The sequence below is a fragment of the Perissodus microlepis genome, chromosome 17 (genome assembly GCF_051167445.1).
Source record: "Perissodus microlepis isolate ML-2025 ecotype Zambia chromosome 17, ASM5116744v1, whole genome shotgun sequence".
Lineage (NCBI taxonomy): Eukaryota > Metazoa > Chordata > Actinopteri > Cichliformes > Cichlidae > Perissodus > Perissodus microlepis.
The window spans coordinates 31,215,824-31,236,265 of record NC_140477.1 but is presented as its reverse complement, the minus strand read 5'-3'; the positions used below and the strand labels follow the sequence as shown (position 1 = coordinate 31,236,265).

The following is a 20,442-nucleotide window of genomic DNA, read 5'->3' as shown; positions in this document are numbered from 1 at the left end:
AGATACTTGCAAAATAGGTAATTTTGTGTATATATCCCTTTGAATATCCTGTTCCTTTTTATATTAATTAAATAAATAAATAATAATAAATAAAGCCAAACAGAAACATCGACATTCACTATTTGGAACACGCTCACTTTCTGGCACTACACCTCAGCTGGAGACCTCCATTTTTTAAGCAGTACGGAGGCTGCAGTTGTCAAATGTCTCCAGCAGATGGCAGGAATTCTCTGTCAAAAAGAGGAAAATGGAGCTTAAACAACAGCCCATTAATTGTATTTAATTACATAATAACTGTGGCTGAGTATATTATACAGAAACAATTTTAACATTAAAATAAACTCCAAATACTGAAATACTTTGACGGAAAGATTTATTTTCTTTTGGTCGAATTGCAAATTACAACCAGCCTGCTAGGAAATGGCTTCACGACAGGCTTTACGACACCATCTACTCGCTTTACAACTGTTTTGGAGGCTCATTCAAAATGGAGTAGATCTTGAAGAAGTTAGGTTCAGCGGATCTAGCTTCATTTTCGCGTGGGTTTTACAGCAATATCTTGTTCCTTAATAGAGTATTTGTAGCCTCAGAAAAATGACAGAAGAAAAGAAGACGGGCTCTTTGGGGTTCTTCTCGAGCTACGACGATTTGAGCGACAGCAGCAACGACAGCGATTCGGACGACCAGGAGGGAAGCCGAAAGAAGAAAGCGGGGACCGAAGCCGAGGGGAGCGCTCGGTCCTCTCTACCGGGAACCAAGCGAGATGCCGGCGGAGCTCCGTTACCCAAACCCGACGAGCTGTTTCGCTCCGTGTCCAAACCCGCTTTCCTCTATAACCCGCTGAATAAGCAAATAGACTGGGACAGCCTGACGGTCAAAGCCCCGGAGGAGGTACAAATACATGTTGAACTGCGGTTAATATGACCACAACAAGCACGCTCTGATGTGCTAGATGAGTGTAAACACTGTACAAGCCACATTTAGCAGATTATCGGCTTCACCTGTGCTAGCTCAGGCTGCCCAGTAGTGGCCGCTGTTTCTTTGCTAGCTGATGAACAGAGTGCAGCTCTAGCTGCCATGGTTGGTTGGAGACGTTATCAGACTTTTGTAACGATATTCATATGTACAGGCTGTGCAGAAGTATTGAGCCATACTCATTTCCTTATAATTTACTTCCATAGAGCCTTTCTAAGTGGTCTTCAGCAATAGTTCTTCCAAACAAGGTGTGTCATAAGCGGATGAACCAATCTTGTGTCTACAGTTAACAGACAACTTGGCAAAGAACCGATTTTAAATATAATTTTTAGGCACTTTGTTACGATCAGCCTGTTGAAAAACCATATTATTTGTTAATTTCTTCGGATGACCCTATGAAAATGCCAAAGAGTGCACAGGTTGACAGTATAAAATAGTGTCTTTGCACCAATAAGGTGATTACCAAAGAGCTAAAAATGTGATGGCATGGTGTGCAGAGTGTTGTTAAAAACTCCGTGGAAGCTGAGGCCACTCAAATAAGTGGCAAGTCTAACAAAACAAAAAAGAAAGGCATTATCTACAGCTGATGAACTGTATCTGAAAATCGTGTTCTTAAGAAGTAGGAAAACAAATCCAGCAAGGGCCTGACACAAGACCTGAGAGATAAATCTGGCCCTGTAGTTGGTCCATCTACTGTTTGCCAAAGCCTCATCAGAAATGGTCTCGGTGGAAGGGTTGCTGTCAAGAAGCCATTCTTAATGAAGGAAAGGAGGAGAAAAGGTTGAGGTTTGCCAGATTACACAAGAACTGGACTGAAAAACAGGGAGGGATGAAAGATTTGAAAATCTTGGTTTAAATTGGAGGTGGTCAGGAGAGAGGTACAATGGTGACTGTCTACAGTCATTTACAGTCATAAGCATTGTGTTTTGATGTGGACTTCAAGAAACCTGAAAAACTATCCCTTTAGGCTACTTAAAGAATTTAAAAGGAAGCTAAAGTTGTCTAATATTGATGCTTTTCAGCATCATTTTTGACTTGCATGCCATATTTTCATTTGTGTTTACACATGTTCCAATAAATCGCTGTAAATCTTTTGCAACATCTAAAGAATTGAGGTGTAGCTTGAGACTTTTCCACAGTCTTGCACATGTGTGATGTCATTCTGGTGCATGAAAGATGTTTTTCTCTCTTCTCTCTTTGCAAGTGAATGAGGCCAATAGAAACGATGTTAGGAAGACTTTTCATTATAACGTAGTGCAGTACAGCAACACCACAAGCCATAACCTCAGTGTTAACAAGTCAATATATATCTACTGTGAACATTATAAAGTGATTGAGTGATTCACATATTATAATAGTTATATTTCTTGTTTATTTTAAAGAGAATTTACTGTCTTGCATCTTTTATGGAGACTAGCTATGATCACCTTTGCTGTTTGACTTTCTCTAAACCAATTTTCCACTTTTTTTTCCTTGAAGGCTGCCAGAGAATTTAAGCCATGGAAGACAAATGCCGTGCCCCCGCCTGAAAGTTACACTGCAGAGCCAGAGAAGAAGAAAGGACCTCCCCCTGGAATGGACATGGCTATAAAGTGGTCCAATGTGTACGAGGACAACGGCGAAGACGCACCGCAAGCTTATACAGGCAAAGCTCGTTTTCTACCTGAAGAAGAGCAACCCTCAGACTCTGGTGAGTTTCAGTTTCATTCTCCTCATCACAGCTCTTTTATACCGTTGTGCAATACCCACAGGCTTTAAAATCCCAATAAATTTTGATGTGTATTTAATCCTATGTTATTTGATAATTTGGTAAATTAGCAAGAAAGTATGAACTTGTGATAAGCAAAAGAACTACATGGAAATGAAACAAGGGCAATACAGTAGATACCAGAGGTGAACATCGTGTTAATGTTTTCAATATGTTGATAAAGTTGTGTGTGAGGATTTTTGGATTTCTTCAGAGAAGAGCTGGAAGTTGTTAACAAAGATTTATTTGATTTGCTGCCACAAAAATGTGAAATAAATAATACCAAAAACTAAATAAAAGTATCAGATTATAAATGTAAACATCTGTTTCAGGCCAGTCTTTGTGTCTTTAATCAATACCCAAAGATGCGAAGCATAATATCAGCTGCACCATTCCACCTACGTATTTCCATCCAACTATATGTAACGAATGAGTGCAATACAGTAAAATAATGAGGGCGTTTGCTCTGCTTTCTGCTTTGCACCTGCTTGGAAAATGTGGATTTGTTTATTTAAACAATGTGCTGTTGAGAAATAATAATAAAGATTATGTTTTACTCGCCGTCCCTCTACAAAATCCCAAATCCATCCAACTCGTCATCTGCTGATCAGATGAGGAGTCAGAGAAGCCAGGGCTGTCTGCCAAGAAACGGCGAGTGGAGACCTTCCAGCAGAAGGAGAAGAGGAAGAGGGACTTTGGACAAGCCACGTCTGACAAGAACTTTGTTGAAGAAGAGAAAAGGATCCTCAGGCAAAAGATTGAGTGAGGACCAAACTTTCTGCACCCAGGAAATTGTCTGCAATTTAAATCTTTTCCATCAGCAGGGAGCATTCACTGCATTAGAGCATGCAATCATAGAGCGTTGTTTTATCTGTATGTACATGTTATAATTTGAAGCAGTAGTTTGTTTTTTCAAGACTGTGAGCACATAAGAATTTTTTAATTTGATTCAGTTTGCAACATTGTTAACAGTGCTTAAATTTATCAGACCAGCTGCCATAAGCACAAGAACATCTGTCAAAAACTTGTTTAAAGCTCAAACTTGTTGTAGTTTTTTAGGTAAATGACAAACTGAATTCACACTTTTATACCCAAATCTGAGCCAGCACACTGAACTACAATAACAGGTCAGAAATGATCAATCCCGCTACTAGGCCCAAATTATAAACCACTAACACCATTGTTTCTGTTCAGGAGTGCAGGTAAATAACTTTGAGGTGGCATCTTAATCAAAAATAATAATTTACTGGGTTTTTTCTGCTTTTCAGTAAAACAGTTTGAAATTTGCTGGAAAAATAGTTATGTATTTAGCACTAAAAATATAATTCAGAATAAAGATGGATTACCTGTTACAGAAACATAAAATGATTTTGGTAATTCCAATATCGTTCATTTGGGGGAGCTGTGGTATAAGCCTTACACTGGGTAGTGGTCTAATAAATCTTTTAAGCACTGTATATCATGTAATATCAAAAAACATCATTTGATGGCCCCGTTGCAAAGGCTAAAGGCTAACAGCTGTGATTTTGGACTTAATAACAAGCTAAGGGGGGTATTTTAAAGGCACAATGATAAAGGATATCACAGCTGTACAAAAGTGATCATTTCCAAACAATTAACGTTGTGAGATTGTTCTTGTTTGACTCTGCTGGACTTCAATTATTCACCAGGATCGTTTTTAGTCATAGCCATTAGGCCTGAAGGCCAAAACGTGTTGACCTGTAAGTGTGTTTACTTCCTGTTTTATAAATTTAATTAAGTATAATAACAGTGATGTTTGGCTGTGGTGGGTAACTTGGTCTGTACTTTGTTTTGTGTTGTATACTCACTGCCCATTCACCACCGAAATATGATTGTGTGTTGTTCTTTGAAATCTGAAATCGCACCATTCCCCCGTTGTTCCTGCTTATGGCCACTAGATGTCGCCTTTATGCTACACTGAAACTCCATCCATGTTTATGGTGAGGTCAGCTGTGTGACTGCATAAATGCTGGCTACTCAAATTACAATCAGGAGCTGTGTATATATGTCGTGTCTGTCAAAAAGGGAGTGGTAATCTTTGATTTGGAAGTTTGTGTCGTCTCAGTTTTCTTGAGATGTTTGTTCCATTCAAACTGTTGATTCAGTGTCATGTACCAGGGACTACAACAGGAAATAATCTCCTATATGTTTATTTAGACTACGTCGAGTATTGGAACATGTATTTCTTTGTGGATCTTTTATTTCTTCCAGCAATTCTCTGAATTCAGTGTTACGGTATATTTATAGCTTTCTGGGCAACATAAACCATTGAGGCAATAAAATTGTTTATTGAAAAGAGTCATTTAACTTTTAAGTTGCAAAGTCTGTTTATTTATTGAATAGCTTATGTTTATTTTTTAGCCATTAAGTTTTTTAGATTTGTGTTATCAAAGCAACAGACTGTAAAACTCACAATCCATTTTTTAGGTTCCTGTGGCCATCGGAGTAAATATAATGGTTTTCCGAGAATTGGGGGAAAAAAGTTTCCACTTTGCAACAGTTTAGTGATCAGAGGAATTCCTGGTCTATCTGTCATCATGGGTTGACATGAAATAGTGGTGAATATGCTTCTGATAAAATTCCAGCCTCCAGGTATGTGCCTGGCCTTGTCTGAAATGTGTACCAGGGCCTGCAGAACAGCAGCGATGAACTGATTTTTATCTGCTGTATTTACGCACAAATAACCCCTCTCTGTACTGACTGAATGAGCAAAGACCAGCGAGGTCATATCCATCAGTGTTTAAGAATTATTCATCTCATTGTCAGTCTAGTAGCTGGAAATTTCCCAGGAGATGGATGTTTTGCAACGCGTTGCCTTTAGAAATACAATTCCAGCTTAGTTTTTGTGAGGTTTTTTTGATGCTGTTGAATTGTTTCTGTCTTTGATATGATATCCACAGCATTCTTTGACTTGAGCCTCTTTGTCTTATAGAGATCATTTTACCACAGGAAAGCATTTTTCATCCCGCCAGAAGTCACACATGGCTAACCTTATCCTCTTATCTTTAAAGAAAGAGAACATATTAGTGTTATGTTACACACTTTTAACAAAAACAGAATGAATACAGCAAAACTTCACTTAAAATTCTCAATATCTAAATCGCATTTTAAGAATATAACATTTTGTGGTCATTTGAAGGAATAAAACAGCACTAATTTAAAGTTAAATTGCAAGAGATTTCCAGTTACGGCTGTTCCCTGGATCAGTCTGCTCATTGTGGAGTGTGTGTCACTCTAACCTTAGATCACTCTTGACACATTTACTGGAAGGTCAAGACCTCATCATGACCACTGAGTATTCAGGGGCCTTTACTAAGCTGGCTCCCAGCAGCTGCTGCTACCTGACTTATGACATTTTCACACTGTCAGCACAATGTAGCAGCTTGTATGTAAATGTAACCATGGCTGCTGTCTGGTGCTGCTGGGAAATTGGAGCCAATGAGAGAAAAAATACACCTAACAGCAGCTAAATGCAACTTCACATGTACAATATATATATACCAGGTTCATCATCTTATGATTGGCATGATAGCACGGTGCGCGGTGGTTGCTTTTTCACAGACACGCAATAAAAGACAACTCAGGCTAACTGATATTGTAGCTGCATGGTCTAAAATATTTTATAATAGTTTATCCATTAGTTGTGACTGCTCGTGATAACAGAGGGAAAGTAAATTTCCTTTTAGGAGTTGTAAATGTCTAGAGAAATTTATTGCAATCCTTCCATTACTTGTTGAGATATTTCACAGTTGACCAAAGCTGTGGACTGACTCACTTTTCCATCCACGGTGTCATGCTGCTATAGTGGCAGACTTTATGGTTTTATTTACACTCTCCACACCATGCTGGTCAACACACTCACCAACGTCCCTAAAATCTCCACTCATCCCTGGATGTTTTCTAGAGGCAAACAGCTGCTTTTCACACCAACAATCTGGTGTGGCCAATTGTGTCAAACAGATGTTCAGCAGAAGAGAAAATCTCCTAAGACTTGGGAAACAAATACAATTTTCTGCCTTGATCTGAAGTAAAGTCCTGTGCAAAAACCGTGAGCCACCCCTCATTTCTTTATGGGCAAAAACCTGCATGGTCTGCAGTATGTCTTTAAAAAATTAGGAAACTAAAGTGAAGTGAAGTGGAAGACAGAAGAAGAAGCGGTAGGCATTAAGAAAATCTATCTACAGCGCATGAATAGTTTGTCAAAGTCAAGTCCTTAAGAAAGGGGAAAAATCCACCAAACACCTGAGATAGAACCCAACAGATGCAGCAAGGCCTCCTGTTGATTCATCTACTGTTTGCCAAAGACTCTTCAGAATTGGACTCAGTGACAGGGTGGCCATTCTTAGTGAAGGGGAGAAAAGGGCTGAGGTATGCCAGATCACAAAAGAACTAGAAATCATGGCAACAGGTCTTATGGAGTAATGAATCTTAAATTTTACATTTTGGTTCAAATCACCATCACTATGTACAGAGGAGGTCAGGATTACTTCTATGAACCACCACCTTACCATAGTGGCGGCATTTGTTTAACCCTGTGATCCCAGGTGCTATGTAATCGACTTGTCTTCCAGTCTTCCAAGGAAAATTGGTCCTATGTAAGAGTCCAGGCTTTGCTCCACTCTGGCGTAAGGCCTGGGGAGGGAGCACAAGGCAGAGGACCTGATGAATAGTCCTTAGCCCATGGAGCTGGTTGGGCATAATCTGAAGAGGCAACATGTTTGATCAGGATACATGACAGGCTCAGCATGTCAAAACATGTAGTCAGGGTGCACTGGGAACATCTGGCCTTGGCTCCAGTTCATGAGAATTTCAGCTTCTACCTCCAGCAGACCTTTCTAAGCATTCCAAAGGAGGTTTGGGACACCAAGTCTGAATGGGCCGTCTTCTACACCTTGATTGCTTAGGTGGCTGTGCACAGCTATGGTTAAAGGATGGTTGGTGCCTGCCATGGTTGTAATCCCCAAACCAGATTTTGGAAACTGGAGGTGGACGGAACCATCAAGCTGAAGAAGTCTGTGGGACTCCAAGGCAGCTGACAGGTACTAAGTACAGCTCTGGCAGTAGCTGAAACAAAAACTCAGGTGTTTGAGGAGTTGGATGAGGGCACAGAACAAGACTTTCAGTCAGCCTCGAAGTGATTCTGTCAAATGGTCAGGTGACTTGGAAGGTGAAAGCAGTGCTCTATTCACACTGTGTACAGTGGGAGTGGTCTCCTGTTGACTTTAGCTGAGGATACAGATGGACGACAGAAGGAATACTTCAAGGATCTTCTCAATCCCATTGATTACCTTCTGTAGAGAAAGCAACAGGAATGAGGGAGATGACTTGCCCCATCACTGGGAGGGAGGTCACAAAAGCAGTTAAACAATTCCTTGGTGGGTCTCTGGAGTGGATGAGTGTGGCGGAGGTGTGGTCCCTGGCTCAGCTGCTAGGGAGGGGTGGTATAGTGAGCTCAAGGGGCAGTGTCAGGGAGGTTGGAGGGACAGGTGCACAGAATTAACTAATGAGGTTTCTCCCTTATAATATTGTGAAGCTGGAGTCCAGAGAGAGGTGTGTGTGCTGGAGTCCAGCTGAAAAGCGGAAGGATTCAGGTGCTGAACCTGAAGAACCAAAAACAGTGTTGTGATCAAATAAAACTGACAAATAAACACAGAACGTTGTGTTGGATTATGGTCCTTTCCACAATGAGATTCACCCTCAGTTCTTTCAGGCTCTTGTGGGTTTGTCACATGGAGATCTGAAATGGTGCCTCTGATATGGTAGAACAGGGTGGTGGTTCTTTATATTAGGGAACTGGAGGGTGTCCTCCTCCAGGGAGGGAAGAGATCCAGCCCCAGATAAGCAGCAGATAAGAAAAATGGATGGATGCTTGGTTGGTTGAATGAATCAGAGGTGTTGGGGATCAGATTTTGATCCACCATGGAACACCATCTGGAAAGGGTCTGATTGGCAACAGCTTCATTTGTAACCATGACATTGATCCCAAACCCACTGCCAGTGTAGAAAAAGCATACTTGGATAGAAAAACACACAGTGGAACATTATCAGCCATGGATTGGCCTCCCCAGAGCTCAGACCTCTACATTATTAAAGGAATGTGGGATCAGCCTGATAAAGAACAGCGCAAAAAGGGGGCCGATATCCAAAGAAGAGATTTATAATGTCATTTAAAATAAAAAAAGGAAAACTATTCCTGAGGACTAAATAAATAAATTTCAATATTTTGTGGGACAGGTTGTGCTGAAGAATAAGGCTTGCCATACCAATTACTGACTCCTAAGTTTCTTAGAATTGTACAGATGATGTTTCGCCTTATATCCATGGATGGTTGCCCATTTCCATGAATCCCTGCAACCATTCCTCATTTCCTACAAAAGTATAAAGAAAAGATGTGTGGCTCAAAACATTTACACAGTAATGTACATTTGGATCACATTAATGATAAATATTAAATTGTTGAAAATATATACTTTTAGAGAAAACTATAAAAGAGCAAAATTACTGCTTTACTCTGATCAGGCTTTATCTGTTATAAACCACGGGGTCTTTTCTCATAGCGTGAGCATGGGGTGGTCAGACTGTAACATAATATTGCAGTTTACAGTAACATTGTGGTACTGACCACTGATTGCAGCCGAATATTTCCAAAAGATGTTTGAAGCTTGAAAAAAAAAGTTCCATTCCTTTATACCACCAAGAACATCTGTGAAGGTTTTTAGAGAAGAGCAGTGTCATCAGACAGACAAATGCAGAGTAAAGAAGGACAACAACGGCATTTGAAAAACTAAAAGACGTGGGATTCTTTTATGGGTTGAGACTCAAACAAATAAACTGCCACAATACACAAGCAAAGCTGTCATTTAAGTTTATAGAAAGATTATTTTTCTGCTACACATTGGATTGACTAAAGAAATTGAAAATATATTTAGTTTCCAAGACACTGAGCACCATCTTAACTCAAGTGTAGAACCTTGAATGAGAGATAAAACAGCTTGGATAATATACAGTGATTCTGTGCTGGATCTGACAGAGTGAGCATGACAAGACGGCCGTGAAGCTGTCAGGGACAGGAACGTACTTTCACACTTCTCCAGTGATAGAGAACAGTAGCAGAGATAAGAAGACTGAGCTCTTGTCATGATAAATGTCAGAAGTTGTCTCTTGATAACGATGCGGAGCAGACACCAAAGACAGCCCAGTCTCCCCAGTCTCTCTCTGTTTGTGTGTGTGTGTGTGTGTGTGTGTGTGTGTGTGTGTGTGTGTGTGTGTGTGTGTGTGTGTGTGTGTGTGTGTGTTTGGGGGGTGCTATCTGTGGGTATCCTATCATTTTGGCCATTTGTCCTTAATTCATCCAATCAGACCAAAGCCAGTTTTTTTTCTTCATTCATGATTGTGCTTTTTTTCTGTGTGAATATTGTGAAAGTATGTTTAAACACATGTATTAACCACAAAGCGCTGGTCTGTTGTGACACTGTGTTCTACTTACATGACAGGTTAGCAAAACTTTTTGTTTTTAGATTCAGTTCAATTTCATTATGTTTATTGTATCTTTAAGGCAGCTTGTGTGTTCACTCTCCTCAATATGTATATATCCAAGAGTATTTCAGTCAATATCTCAACTGTTTCAGTCAGGTTAATGTCTGATAAGAACTTATCTATGTTCCAGAGAAAGTATCAGGAGATACTAAAGGCTTATATTTACACCAACCAGTTCACAGATACTGTCCTTTTATTGTAGCGTAATTAATAGTTTTTAGTTCATAATGATTGTCCCCAGCTTGATTGCACAGATGCATCACTTCTGTGGATGTTTTCATCATTTCAAGCTTAAAACCAGCTTAATGACTGTCTGGTAACAATGAAGCTCTTAGCTTAGCTTAGCATAAAGACTCAGGAGAGAAGAGGGGACAGGCAACCTGGCTCAGTCCAAAGATTAAAGGGTCTTCTGTTTGATCGTTCTATAAACTAAAGTATATACCAAGCAGTTTAACATTTCCCAAGTGCGCTTTTTCCCAGCCAAAGAAGTTGAATTATTTATTTGTTTCCACTGCAAAATGACCCTTTTAATTTACTCTTGATTATCTCATAAAAGAGCATCTAATTAGTGTATAAATGGATTTTCCATCCTGACAACAATTAACTTGTGTTTTATGGAACACAAGGTTTTGCTTATCGAACATGATTAAAGCTGCAATATGCCCACAACTTTGACAAGACTGTGCTGCGGATATAATGAAGTACCATAAGAGGTCCTCCTCAGCAGTAAAATAAACTGTAAAGGAATGCTTGTGACAATATTGTGATTCTCTAAAACGTAAAGCTGCAGCGTCTTGGCACTGCAACTCTGACAGGGAGCATCCAGCCTAATTTATACCCTGAGAAAGGCTTCTGTCCAAGGGCATAAATTTAGCTGCGGTGTGCACTGAAAAAAAAAAAGAGGGGGAAGGCCCATAAACAGGCTGGGACAGAGAGAGTGAGAGAGAGCCAGAGACACGGAGAGAGGAAACAATGGGCAGCCATCAGGAGGAGAGCCCCAACAGCTGCAAAGCTCTGAATCCCAACACACGCTCGCGTGCATGCGCAAATGTGCGTGCACATACACACATATATGCACATTCAATCCTTTTATTTTCCTCACTCTGTCGCACACACACACACTTACACATTCACTTTTCTTCCTGGTACGCTCTCTGGCCAGGCCTTCTGAAAAGAGGCCAGCTAAGCAGATGTTCTGCTACTGCCTTCACAATAGGCACAAGTAACTGGTGGAGGCAGAACAGAAAAAGGTCAACAAACGTTCTCCATTCCTCCTGCACCGTCGAGTCAGCGCGCTGAGCAACCCATAACACGTGCTTTATTTTGGGTTCCTTTGAATCTGCTTTAATTCATTGTGTGAAGCAGTGTGGTGGGATAAGGCTCTACATATCTGCAGTGTCATCAAATTGAGTGAAGAAAAAAAAACAATAGTGTGCTTGTCTTTTTTCTGCCCTACTTTCTGGGAAGACTAAATGCTGTCATTTCCTTAACCAGTTGGATGCTGTAGATTTAGAAAATGCTACGGAAACAGCAGGTGCTGTTCATATTTGAGACAGATTTGGTGCTAGACTAAGTATTTATAACTGTATGGTGGAAATGGCCTTAATTAAATGGCAGTGCCTATGTTTCTGATTATGTCAGAAAATGCAATGCAGTGTATGTTTTTTCACTGTTTGTGAAGACAGGCAGAGCGTTATAGCCCTGTTCATTCCAGACGATCCCCTATGAGCAAGCACTTGGCAACAGTGGTAAGGAAAAAATCCCTTTTAACAGGAAGAAACCTCAGGAAAACAACACACTGTGGAGGAGAGCCAGAGCTTAATAATAACTAATGATTAAGTAGAGAGCGTGGTATAAACACAAGAAGACAGAGACAAGAAGAGACGTATCAAAACAGGCATCACTTATTATTATATGGTCATATTATTAGAGGGAGTGCATAGGGGTGGGCAGTGTGACATCCAGACCAGTAGCCAGACCGTTGAGATCCAGTATGATCTATTTATATAATGTTTTCTAGTTAAATTTTTTGAAAGGCTATATCTTCTTAGTCTAATTTGTAAGTTCACAAGTTTTATATTCAATGCACGGGTCATTAGAGGTGAAACAGTAACCAATATTATAGTAATTCATTACTAAATTGAAACAAATCTTTAAAAGTACTGCTAAAACTTTGATATTTCCATCCCTTTTTCATGCCAAATAATGCCGGCTACTTTTCACTATTTTCTGACTCAGTACAGATCAAATGATGACCCAAATAATCATTAATTAAGTTACTGAGTAACAGATAACCATCTTCTGCATTCCAGTCTCACACTGCTGTGCCTACGGGCAGCCACTGCTGCTGGTACAAAGGAATCAAAAGCACATTTCGAAGAATGCGAGACATTTTAAATATGAAAATTGCACTAATTTGTCATAAAGAAGAGATAGCTCATGCCCTGAAGTGAGCCCACTGAATAACTCCTGCCCTTCTTTAAAGTTCAGAGGTCTGCATCCTTTGCTGTGCTTCTAGCGTCTTATCCCTAACCCCCCCTCATCTGTCTCCTGCTTTCTCTTTAGCTCTCTTTCAAACACAAACACACAATATGCAGCCTGCAGGTTTTGACCTGTAAATAACTGCCCAGACAGGGTCTAGTCAGTCAGTCGGGGAGGCAGGCCGAGGCGTCAGGGCCTACGCGGCTCCTGCAGGGCCATAACAGATGCTTATCATGTTTTAGTGAGGGTAGTGGAGGTGGGTGGAGGGGTGCGTGAAAGTGTGGACGCTGGGGCCCTGCTGATGAATGGCTCTGACAATAAATGCCCTCAATCATGGGTAGACTTTAGAAAACAGAGGTGCAGTGATGCCAAGAGGCTTACAATGGATTCAGATCCAGTCAGTGTGTGTGTGCAGGAGGGGGTATGTGCATGTCTTAAAGGGAGGGGTATATACAGAGCGCATGTGCACTTATACACCCACTGCAGCTTTTCAGCAGCTCATCCTCTTGCACATTCCAAGTAGAGGCAACAGCAAACAAACGGCTTAAGGTTGAAGTCAAGTATGTTTCATTCCTTTCACTGCTGTTTCGGCTGCTTTTAAGACACGGGTTGTCCCGCGAGCAGGGACAGGGGTTAGATGCGAGGTCAAAGAGGAGAGGATTACAGAAGATACACTTCAGATAAAGGTGTCAGTCCAGTAATCGGCAGTGATTCATCATCAGGCAGGCCAGGCTATTTACGTTGGTATCATTTTGAGGATAAAAAAAAGGGATTGTGTGTGTAAAAGTAAAGATAAAGCAATGAAAAGACAAGTTCCCCATTACACACGCGATCCTGCTCATTTTTAAAGAGTAACACTGTGTGGCTACCTCATCGCCATCTTCTTAAGCTTAGTGTTTTTCCCTTTTCCCTCTCTCTTCGCAGAGTGTCAAGCACATTTTTCCCATGAGATGAAAGTTGTTGTTTTCCCTGCTGTTTGCTGAAATGCCTTCACAGCTACCAGCGAAGGCGGTAATTTGAAGTCCTGGCTCACTGCTCTCCAACTGAATTTAATTCACATTTTGGGGACAAATATGTGTTGAATTTTAGCAGAGAGGCAGGAGCTCCCGAGAGCTGCGCTTCACACCCCATCACCCGCGCCGTGGCTCTGCACGTAAAGCTTAAAACGCTACAATTATACGCATGTATTACCAAAACGGAGAAGTTCTGTGATGTGTGGAGCCATACTCGTGTTTAGATGCAAAGCACATTTGCAGCTTCATTCCAAGGAGTTTGTTTGTTTCACTACATTTAGTTTATGGCAACTCTTACCAAGATTTACAGTTTGTCTGTTTTTTTTATTATTGTACTGCATTTTTATCAATGAACATACAGGACTGCATCAGTAATATGTCAGTGGTATACATTTGTATAAAACCATTGTTTTTCCACATAAATGCATTTCCTCACAAGAAAACCTGTAACTGAAACACTGTAAAATCATTTACATGTCATTTAAACCCGTATATTTGTCTGAAAATAGCAAAGGTGAAATATCAAATGTAGATAAATTTCCTCATTCGGTAAAAATAAATGTGAACCACAAGAATGCAATGCCGCCTGAAGGCCCAAAGATTACCAGAGTCCAGTACTGATTTTCTGGCCTTGTCTCTTGCACACAGGATACAAGCAGTTATAATCTAAAGAACATTATTCTTTGTAGAAACAGTTTTTTGCAGATTGTTGAGCCTCCACTCATCTTTACTTCTGAGAAACTGCCTCTATGAGATGCTCTTTTTATACCCAGTCACTGAACTGTGGACTGTTAATCTACATAGCTGCAATATGCTCCTCCATTTGTTTTTTTTAACACCTCTTACTCTCCAGCCTTTTGCTACCCCGTCCCAACTTCCCCATCCGTTGCTGCCATTAACCCTCCTGTTATGTTGCTGGTCAGATTGACCCAGAACAGAAGAGATGTCACATGTCATCTGCATCACTACAGAAAACGAAAAAAAAAAAAAAATTATAAAAGAAAATTGTAAAACAATCAATTCCCGTGTTTCTGACATTTTTGGATGAGTAAATTTGCCCTGGGTCAAATTAACCCAGGAGCATAATTGGTGTCCCTGGAAACCAACATAACAGGAGGGTTAAAATGAAAATGACACATTTTTTTCTTCAAGTAGTCTCAGTGCAAATATCCAATGTGTTTTCTATGTTCTACTACTATGTTCTGGAATTTTGCCCAGACTGTCTTGTAATTTGAAAACATAAATCTTTTGTTAATCAAAAACAATTTTCTTTTCTTGCTAAATCCCTTCCCCCATTTTTCTAAAGTAGACCTTGAAAAGACAGGATTTTTTTCTGTTTTTCTATTACTTACTTAAACTCTGAGTTTGAATGTAAGCTCTAAAACTTAATAAAGTATAGTTAAAAGTCCAAAATGTATGCCCTGCTTCACATTATCCAAAGCCATGCAGTGGGACCGGATTGGAGTCTGCCGGTGTGGTTGCGAGTGTGTTTCAGAGATAACACAGACAGATAGATAGCTTCACACCTCTGGGCAATTTAGACTCACCAGTGAACCCCTCTTGTGTGTATTTGGATTGGATACTCCATCTGGATAAAACAAAAACAAAAAACACGCACACACAAAACCCCACAAAAAAGCATCCATATAACTTTCTTCGGATAAATCACGTTCAAGGTAAGCCTCGTCTACTTGAACTTAAAGCTAAGAAAAATGCTTCAAATACTTGAGACGCAAACATGAGGAAAGGGTGAGGTGAGGCGCTAGAGAGAAAGGAAGAGCCAAAGCGTGTGCGTGCGTGTGTGCGTGTGGCAGCAAGCGAGGGAGGGAGAGAGAGAGAGGTGGTGCAGTTGAGCGAAGTGAGCCTGGAGTGAGTGGGTCGACAGAGCCGAGGTGACAGTGGAGAATGGAGAGGAGCCCGTCCGCCCGGCGAGCTTTGACCGCGGCGAGCAAAGGAGAACCCACTCGATCCTTTCCTTTTGGAGCAACTGCGCAAAAAGAAACCGGGAGGAATTAACTAGAGGGGGACGGGGGAGGGGTGGGGGGGCAAAGGAAAGGAATGGCTGATCCTCTGCGGAGGACTTTACTAGCGAAACTCCGGGGGAAGAAATCCAGGAAAGGAGCGACGGTCGGCGGTGGATACGGCTCTTCTGCTGCTGCTGCCGCTGCGGTGAATGGGGGCCGAGAAGGTAAAGAAAAAGTTTTGCAAACGCAGCGAGACTCCGATGAGGCTCGCTCCATAGTCTTGTTCGCAGATCTGGATTGCATGCCAGAGAGAATGAGTACGTACGAGAATTATATTGACGGCGCTGTGGTGCAGACAGACGGGGTTATAGCAGTAGCGCAGAGTCGCGCAGCGCAGTTGGCCGGCTCACGTCCCCGAGAGCGAAGCCGCGGGGGCAGGGTTCGGGTTAATGAGGAGCTCCTGGGGGTCCCACTTCAAAGAGACTTACCGTTTGGGGGGGATGCTTTTGGGGAGGGTGATAGGAGAAAACCGGGGCACAGGTCCGCTGACAGAGTCACCGCGGGTGTTCCACTCCCTGGACCGCATGTGCAGAGAAAACACTGCATTTCGGTCGGAGATTCAATCGGGTTTGGGGACAGTTCAAATCCAGTTTTAAGCAGAACGCAGGTACAGGCGCATGTAGGGGATGGGAGACCATCAGAGGCCCGGTTTAAAGGAGCTGATGGCGAGGTTAGAGAGCCCAAAGACAGAGGGTGCTCCCGGCACATGGTAGGGACTGTTTTGGCCGTGCGTGAAAGCAATGCCAACTGGAGTTTTGACAGCAGACCGACTTTGGAGACAAACGCACGAAATTACGCACGCGTGTGCCCAAACCGCATGTTAAAGAACACCGAAGAAAACGCCGTAATCAGAAATATTGAGAGCTACGATCCTGACTATGCCGGGGACGTTAGAGGTGGTCCACTGAGTCCCACTTTTTTCCCCACTGAGTTAGAAATATGCGACGTGAACATGGCATCCCTGTGCGCCACAGAGCCCTCACTCACATACCCTTTAGACAGCGAAGATGACGATTACTACGATAATGAAATTCTGCCCTTCTACGAAACAATCAGACCAATGACTGACGGTGAGAGAGCAGAGACTGTAGAGCTCACCCAGCCTGGTCAGGATAAAGGACAGGCTGGTGATAGTAACAGTGCCCAGGAAACAGACAGGCTTAGGAACCAGCTGAAAGAGGCTTATTACCTTCTTATCAATGCTATGAATGATATCAACATGGATGTCCAGCAGATCGGTGGTTTAACCGAGCAGCAGGCTACCTCATCCTGTAGCAGCCCGTCCAGGGACAGCCTGTGCTCCAGGTTGTCTTTGAAAAACAGGGACAGTGACTCCTGGTCGTCAGGAGAGGACCAAAGCCCTCAGCAGGTGTCAGACACCGACTCACTGCTGCTTTGTCTCACTGGGATTGTAGAGGTAGGACTTAAAGGCAGGCTGAAGAGTAAGAGCATGGCAAACTTGTCTTTCACCAAAAAACCTACTTTGTCACGCTCTACAAGCGATGGAGAGATTAGGTACCAGGACGCCTTCTCAGAGAGTGTTCAGGCTTGTGGAACGCAAAGTGCTGAAATCTGTGATGATCAAGAAGCTGAACGAGGTGAAGGAGGCACAGGAGCGGGTGAGCTGTCTGGGGTTTTCTGCAGTGCCGTCAGCAATGAGGAGCTGCTGCAAGATGATGGCATTGAAGAAGAACGGGGCGGGAAGCTGAATGAGAGCAGTGGCTCCATCAACAGCATCACAAGTTCCTCAGACAGCAACACCGAGACGGCAACACATCAGGGTCACGACAACAAGCAGGAGCTGACTGAACTCCAGACACAGTTGGCCAACTCGGCCAACAAAGGTCATGGTGTCACTGTCAACAAGATGCAAGAGTGGATGCACAAAGGCCGCATGCTGTCTTCTGAAATGAAGCAGCGCATTGAAGGCTCATCTTTGCCCCGTGGTGGAGGCCAGAGCCAGGACCGGTCCTGTCCTCAGGTTAACCCAGGAAGCTGTAAACCGGGGACCCAGACATCCAGCCGAGCGGGTAAATCTGTCAAGGCCAAGTCACAACAGCACCAGCAGCAGCAGCAGCCAGGTAGGACGGCTACACGGCATGGCCTCAACTCCCGTGGATCCTCTAAAACAGACAACTCTCACCTTCCTTCCTCCCTTCTGATAATTATCATCCTCCTCCACTCATAGTACACTCCTTCTGGTGGCGGTCCACCCCGCACTCCTCCTCTTCTGGATGCAAAGCAAAGGGACGAGACACCTCAGACCTCTTGCTTTCCTTTTTATTTTTTAAGACTCTAATCGGTGGCGGGCTTTTATCCTTCACACTAACTTAGGTGCATTTTAACACCAGATTAATAGCACATCAGGCCGTAGGTCGGATTACTCACAGCGTAGTTCAGTAACAACTAACTCACTCCTGGTAGAGCATTGTTAGTGGTGTTGGTGGTGGGATTTGTGTGTGTCTGTTGACTGGAATGACATTTAATTATCTGATTATGAACATATCCAATGATTTTCTGATTGTGCTTAGATGACAGAGAAAACATCTGTATCATAAAACGACTGTTACCGGGTGACACGTGTTGTCATCACCCCTCATGCAATCAAATGGCAGATTAATCAGAAAGTGTCTGTGTGGTAAGCTTTTATTGGCATTTAGCAGCACAGGATGTGCTCTATGGATCAAAAACATGCCCATGCCTTTTAATTTCTCCTCTATTTTTTGCCTCCTGTGGTAGTTTCCTATGTTGCGGCGCATGTGTTCCAGCATGCCTGCCTGTGAAATGTGCGTGTGTGTGTCTCTGACAGTGTTTACCATAGTAAGACGATGATGTGCCATGTGTGCAGGGTGGTGTTGACTGTCAGTGTGCCGGACTGCTAGAAATAGTGTGTGATCCGTGAGGCCGCTCCTCTGTCGGCTTAGCATAGCTCCAACTTTACAGCTCTTTCTTCTCTGGTCTTTTAGTTAAAAAATAAAGTCAGGGCTCTTGTAGATGTTAGTTTCCATGCACCCGTTCACCCAAATCTCATATTTTCCCCATTTTGTTCAGCTTTCCCAACTGAACTTTTCCACAGCTGTGGCCAGAGGAATCCAAAAGCAGGAGAGAAGCCACTGCAGTTATTTTCTGTGGTAGTGGTGTGTGTGTGTGTGTGTGTGTGTGTGTGTGTGTGTGTTTGATTTAGAGTAAGGGGGGCTGGGCTGTCATCTTGCCTTCCTCCCCAGTCATTTGCTTTGGACAGCTCCATGGTAACTTGCATTTTAAAGAGACCTTGGATTGAATATTTAGAATGCCATTCCTGTTGTTTAACATGTTTGCATTGTGTCACTTAATTCGCCACCATGAATGAACAAAATGAAGAGTGATTAAGTATTTATTAAGGTCAGCCGTGAGCTTATCTTGCCCTTGCGGGCCTCCACACCATACAAAGACCCATTTAAAAAAACAAAAGAAAGAAAGAAAGAGATGCCAAAGTCGCAAAGTTCCTGTTAAATGTTTTTTTGGGCCTAAAAGTCTTAATTGAATTCATTGGTAATCCTTGGTTCGTGGAATTATTTATGTATTTCTGACTTTCTAAAAATAGACCAGTTCCTCCCCTGTGAGTATTATTTGGAAATTAAACCTCAGCCTAAAATCGTAGCACAAAAATACTGTCTGAATTACACTATAGCTAATTTATTTTTGTACTGACTTGTCCTTTAATTACTGTTGTAAAAGAAAAGTGTCCATTATTGTGTGTCACTCCTTATGTGTGGGTGTGCGATATTGTGCACACAAGCATGCATTTGCACATCTATGCTGTGAGTGTGCATGTTTGTATTTGCAGTGTGAGGATTTATAGTTTTGTTGTGTTTAGTTGCAGTGGAGCAGCAGGTGTGCCGGCAGGCATTCAGTATCCAGGTGTCATGTTTTGGCCAGAACTGAGCTCAGGAGTGGTGTGTCAGTCAAAGCTGATATTGAGACTGAGCCATAGATAACACAAATAGAGAGGATTCACTCCTGGGAGGCAGACTGTTTATTTTTTTAACTTCTTTTTAAGCCCTCTGTTCATTTGAGTCAAGTGTTTCTAAGTCCCCGGTCACATGTGTGTGGAAACCAGTCCCCAACTATCTGGCAACCACTTGTTGCAAGGGAAAAATGTGAATTTCCTGACTGGTTTTGAAGGTTGATGGCAGTTTACTTTGAAGGTGACTGTTCTGTTTCCAGTTTGTGTTGTATTTTTTCAACTTTTACTGTAGTTCATAAAGTAAACTGCAAGTGTTGTCTCCCACATAAACTATGGGTGACCATGGCAATATGCTAGCAACCAAAGCAATCATGGTGCAGCAGCCTCTTATCCACCAATTTCTCCTGGATGCAGCCAGTAACCTCCAACACTCACCAACTTGTCATATTTTTCCCAAGCGGAAAAATATAACAAGTTCAAATATGAAGCTGCAATAAGCAGGTAGTTTGCTTAGCTTAGCTTAATGCATTTAGTGAAAACAGCTAGTCTGACTCTCATGTACAAAATCTTCCTACAAGCACCTGTAAATCCCAGTAATTACAATCAATGTTATGTAAGGTCTATAAGAGTAGGCTATGAGATATGCTAAGCGATATCTTGTTTTTCATCAGGTTTTCTGCAGTTTTTAAATATAAAAGT

The 20,442-nt window shown here is 42.1% G+C and overlaps 2 protein-coding genes across 2 annotated transcripts in view; both read left to right on the top strand.

The window, feature by feature from the left end:
* The first annotated feature begins 481 nt into the window (after nucleotides 1-481).
* c17h1orf52 (chromosome 17 C1orf52 homolog) lies at nucleotides 482-5,050 on the top strand. The gene is made up of 3 exons (XM_084909240.1): nucleotides 482-891; nucleotides 2,455-2,665; nucleotides 3,334-5,050. Exons 1-3 carry the CDS (start codon nucleotides 595-597, stop codon nucleotides 3,486-3,488), a joined length of 663 nt encoding a protein of 220 aa, XP_084765366.1. The 5' UTR covers nucleotides 482-594; the 3' UTR covers nucleotides 3,489-5,050.
* A 10,742-nt stretch (nucleotides 5,051-15,792) lies between these two features.
* syde2 (synapse defective 1, Rho GTPase, homolog 2 (C. elegans)) overlaps nucleotides 15,793-20,442 on the top strand; it is a 49,120-nt gene continuing 44,470 nt past the window's right edge. Inside the window, exon 1 of the mRNA XM_084909239.1 lies at nucleotides 15,793-17,878. Coding sequence (XP_084765365.1) covers nucleotides 15,832-17,878 — 2,047 coding nt within the window. The 5' untranslated portion in view covers nucleotides 15,793-15,831. The remainder of the gene's footprint in view (nucleotides 17,879-20,442) is intronic.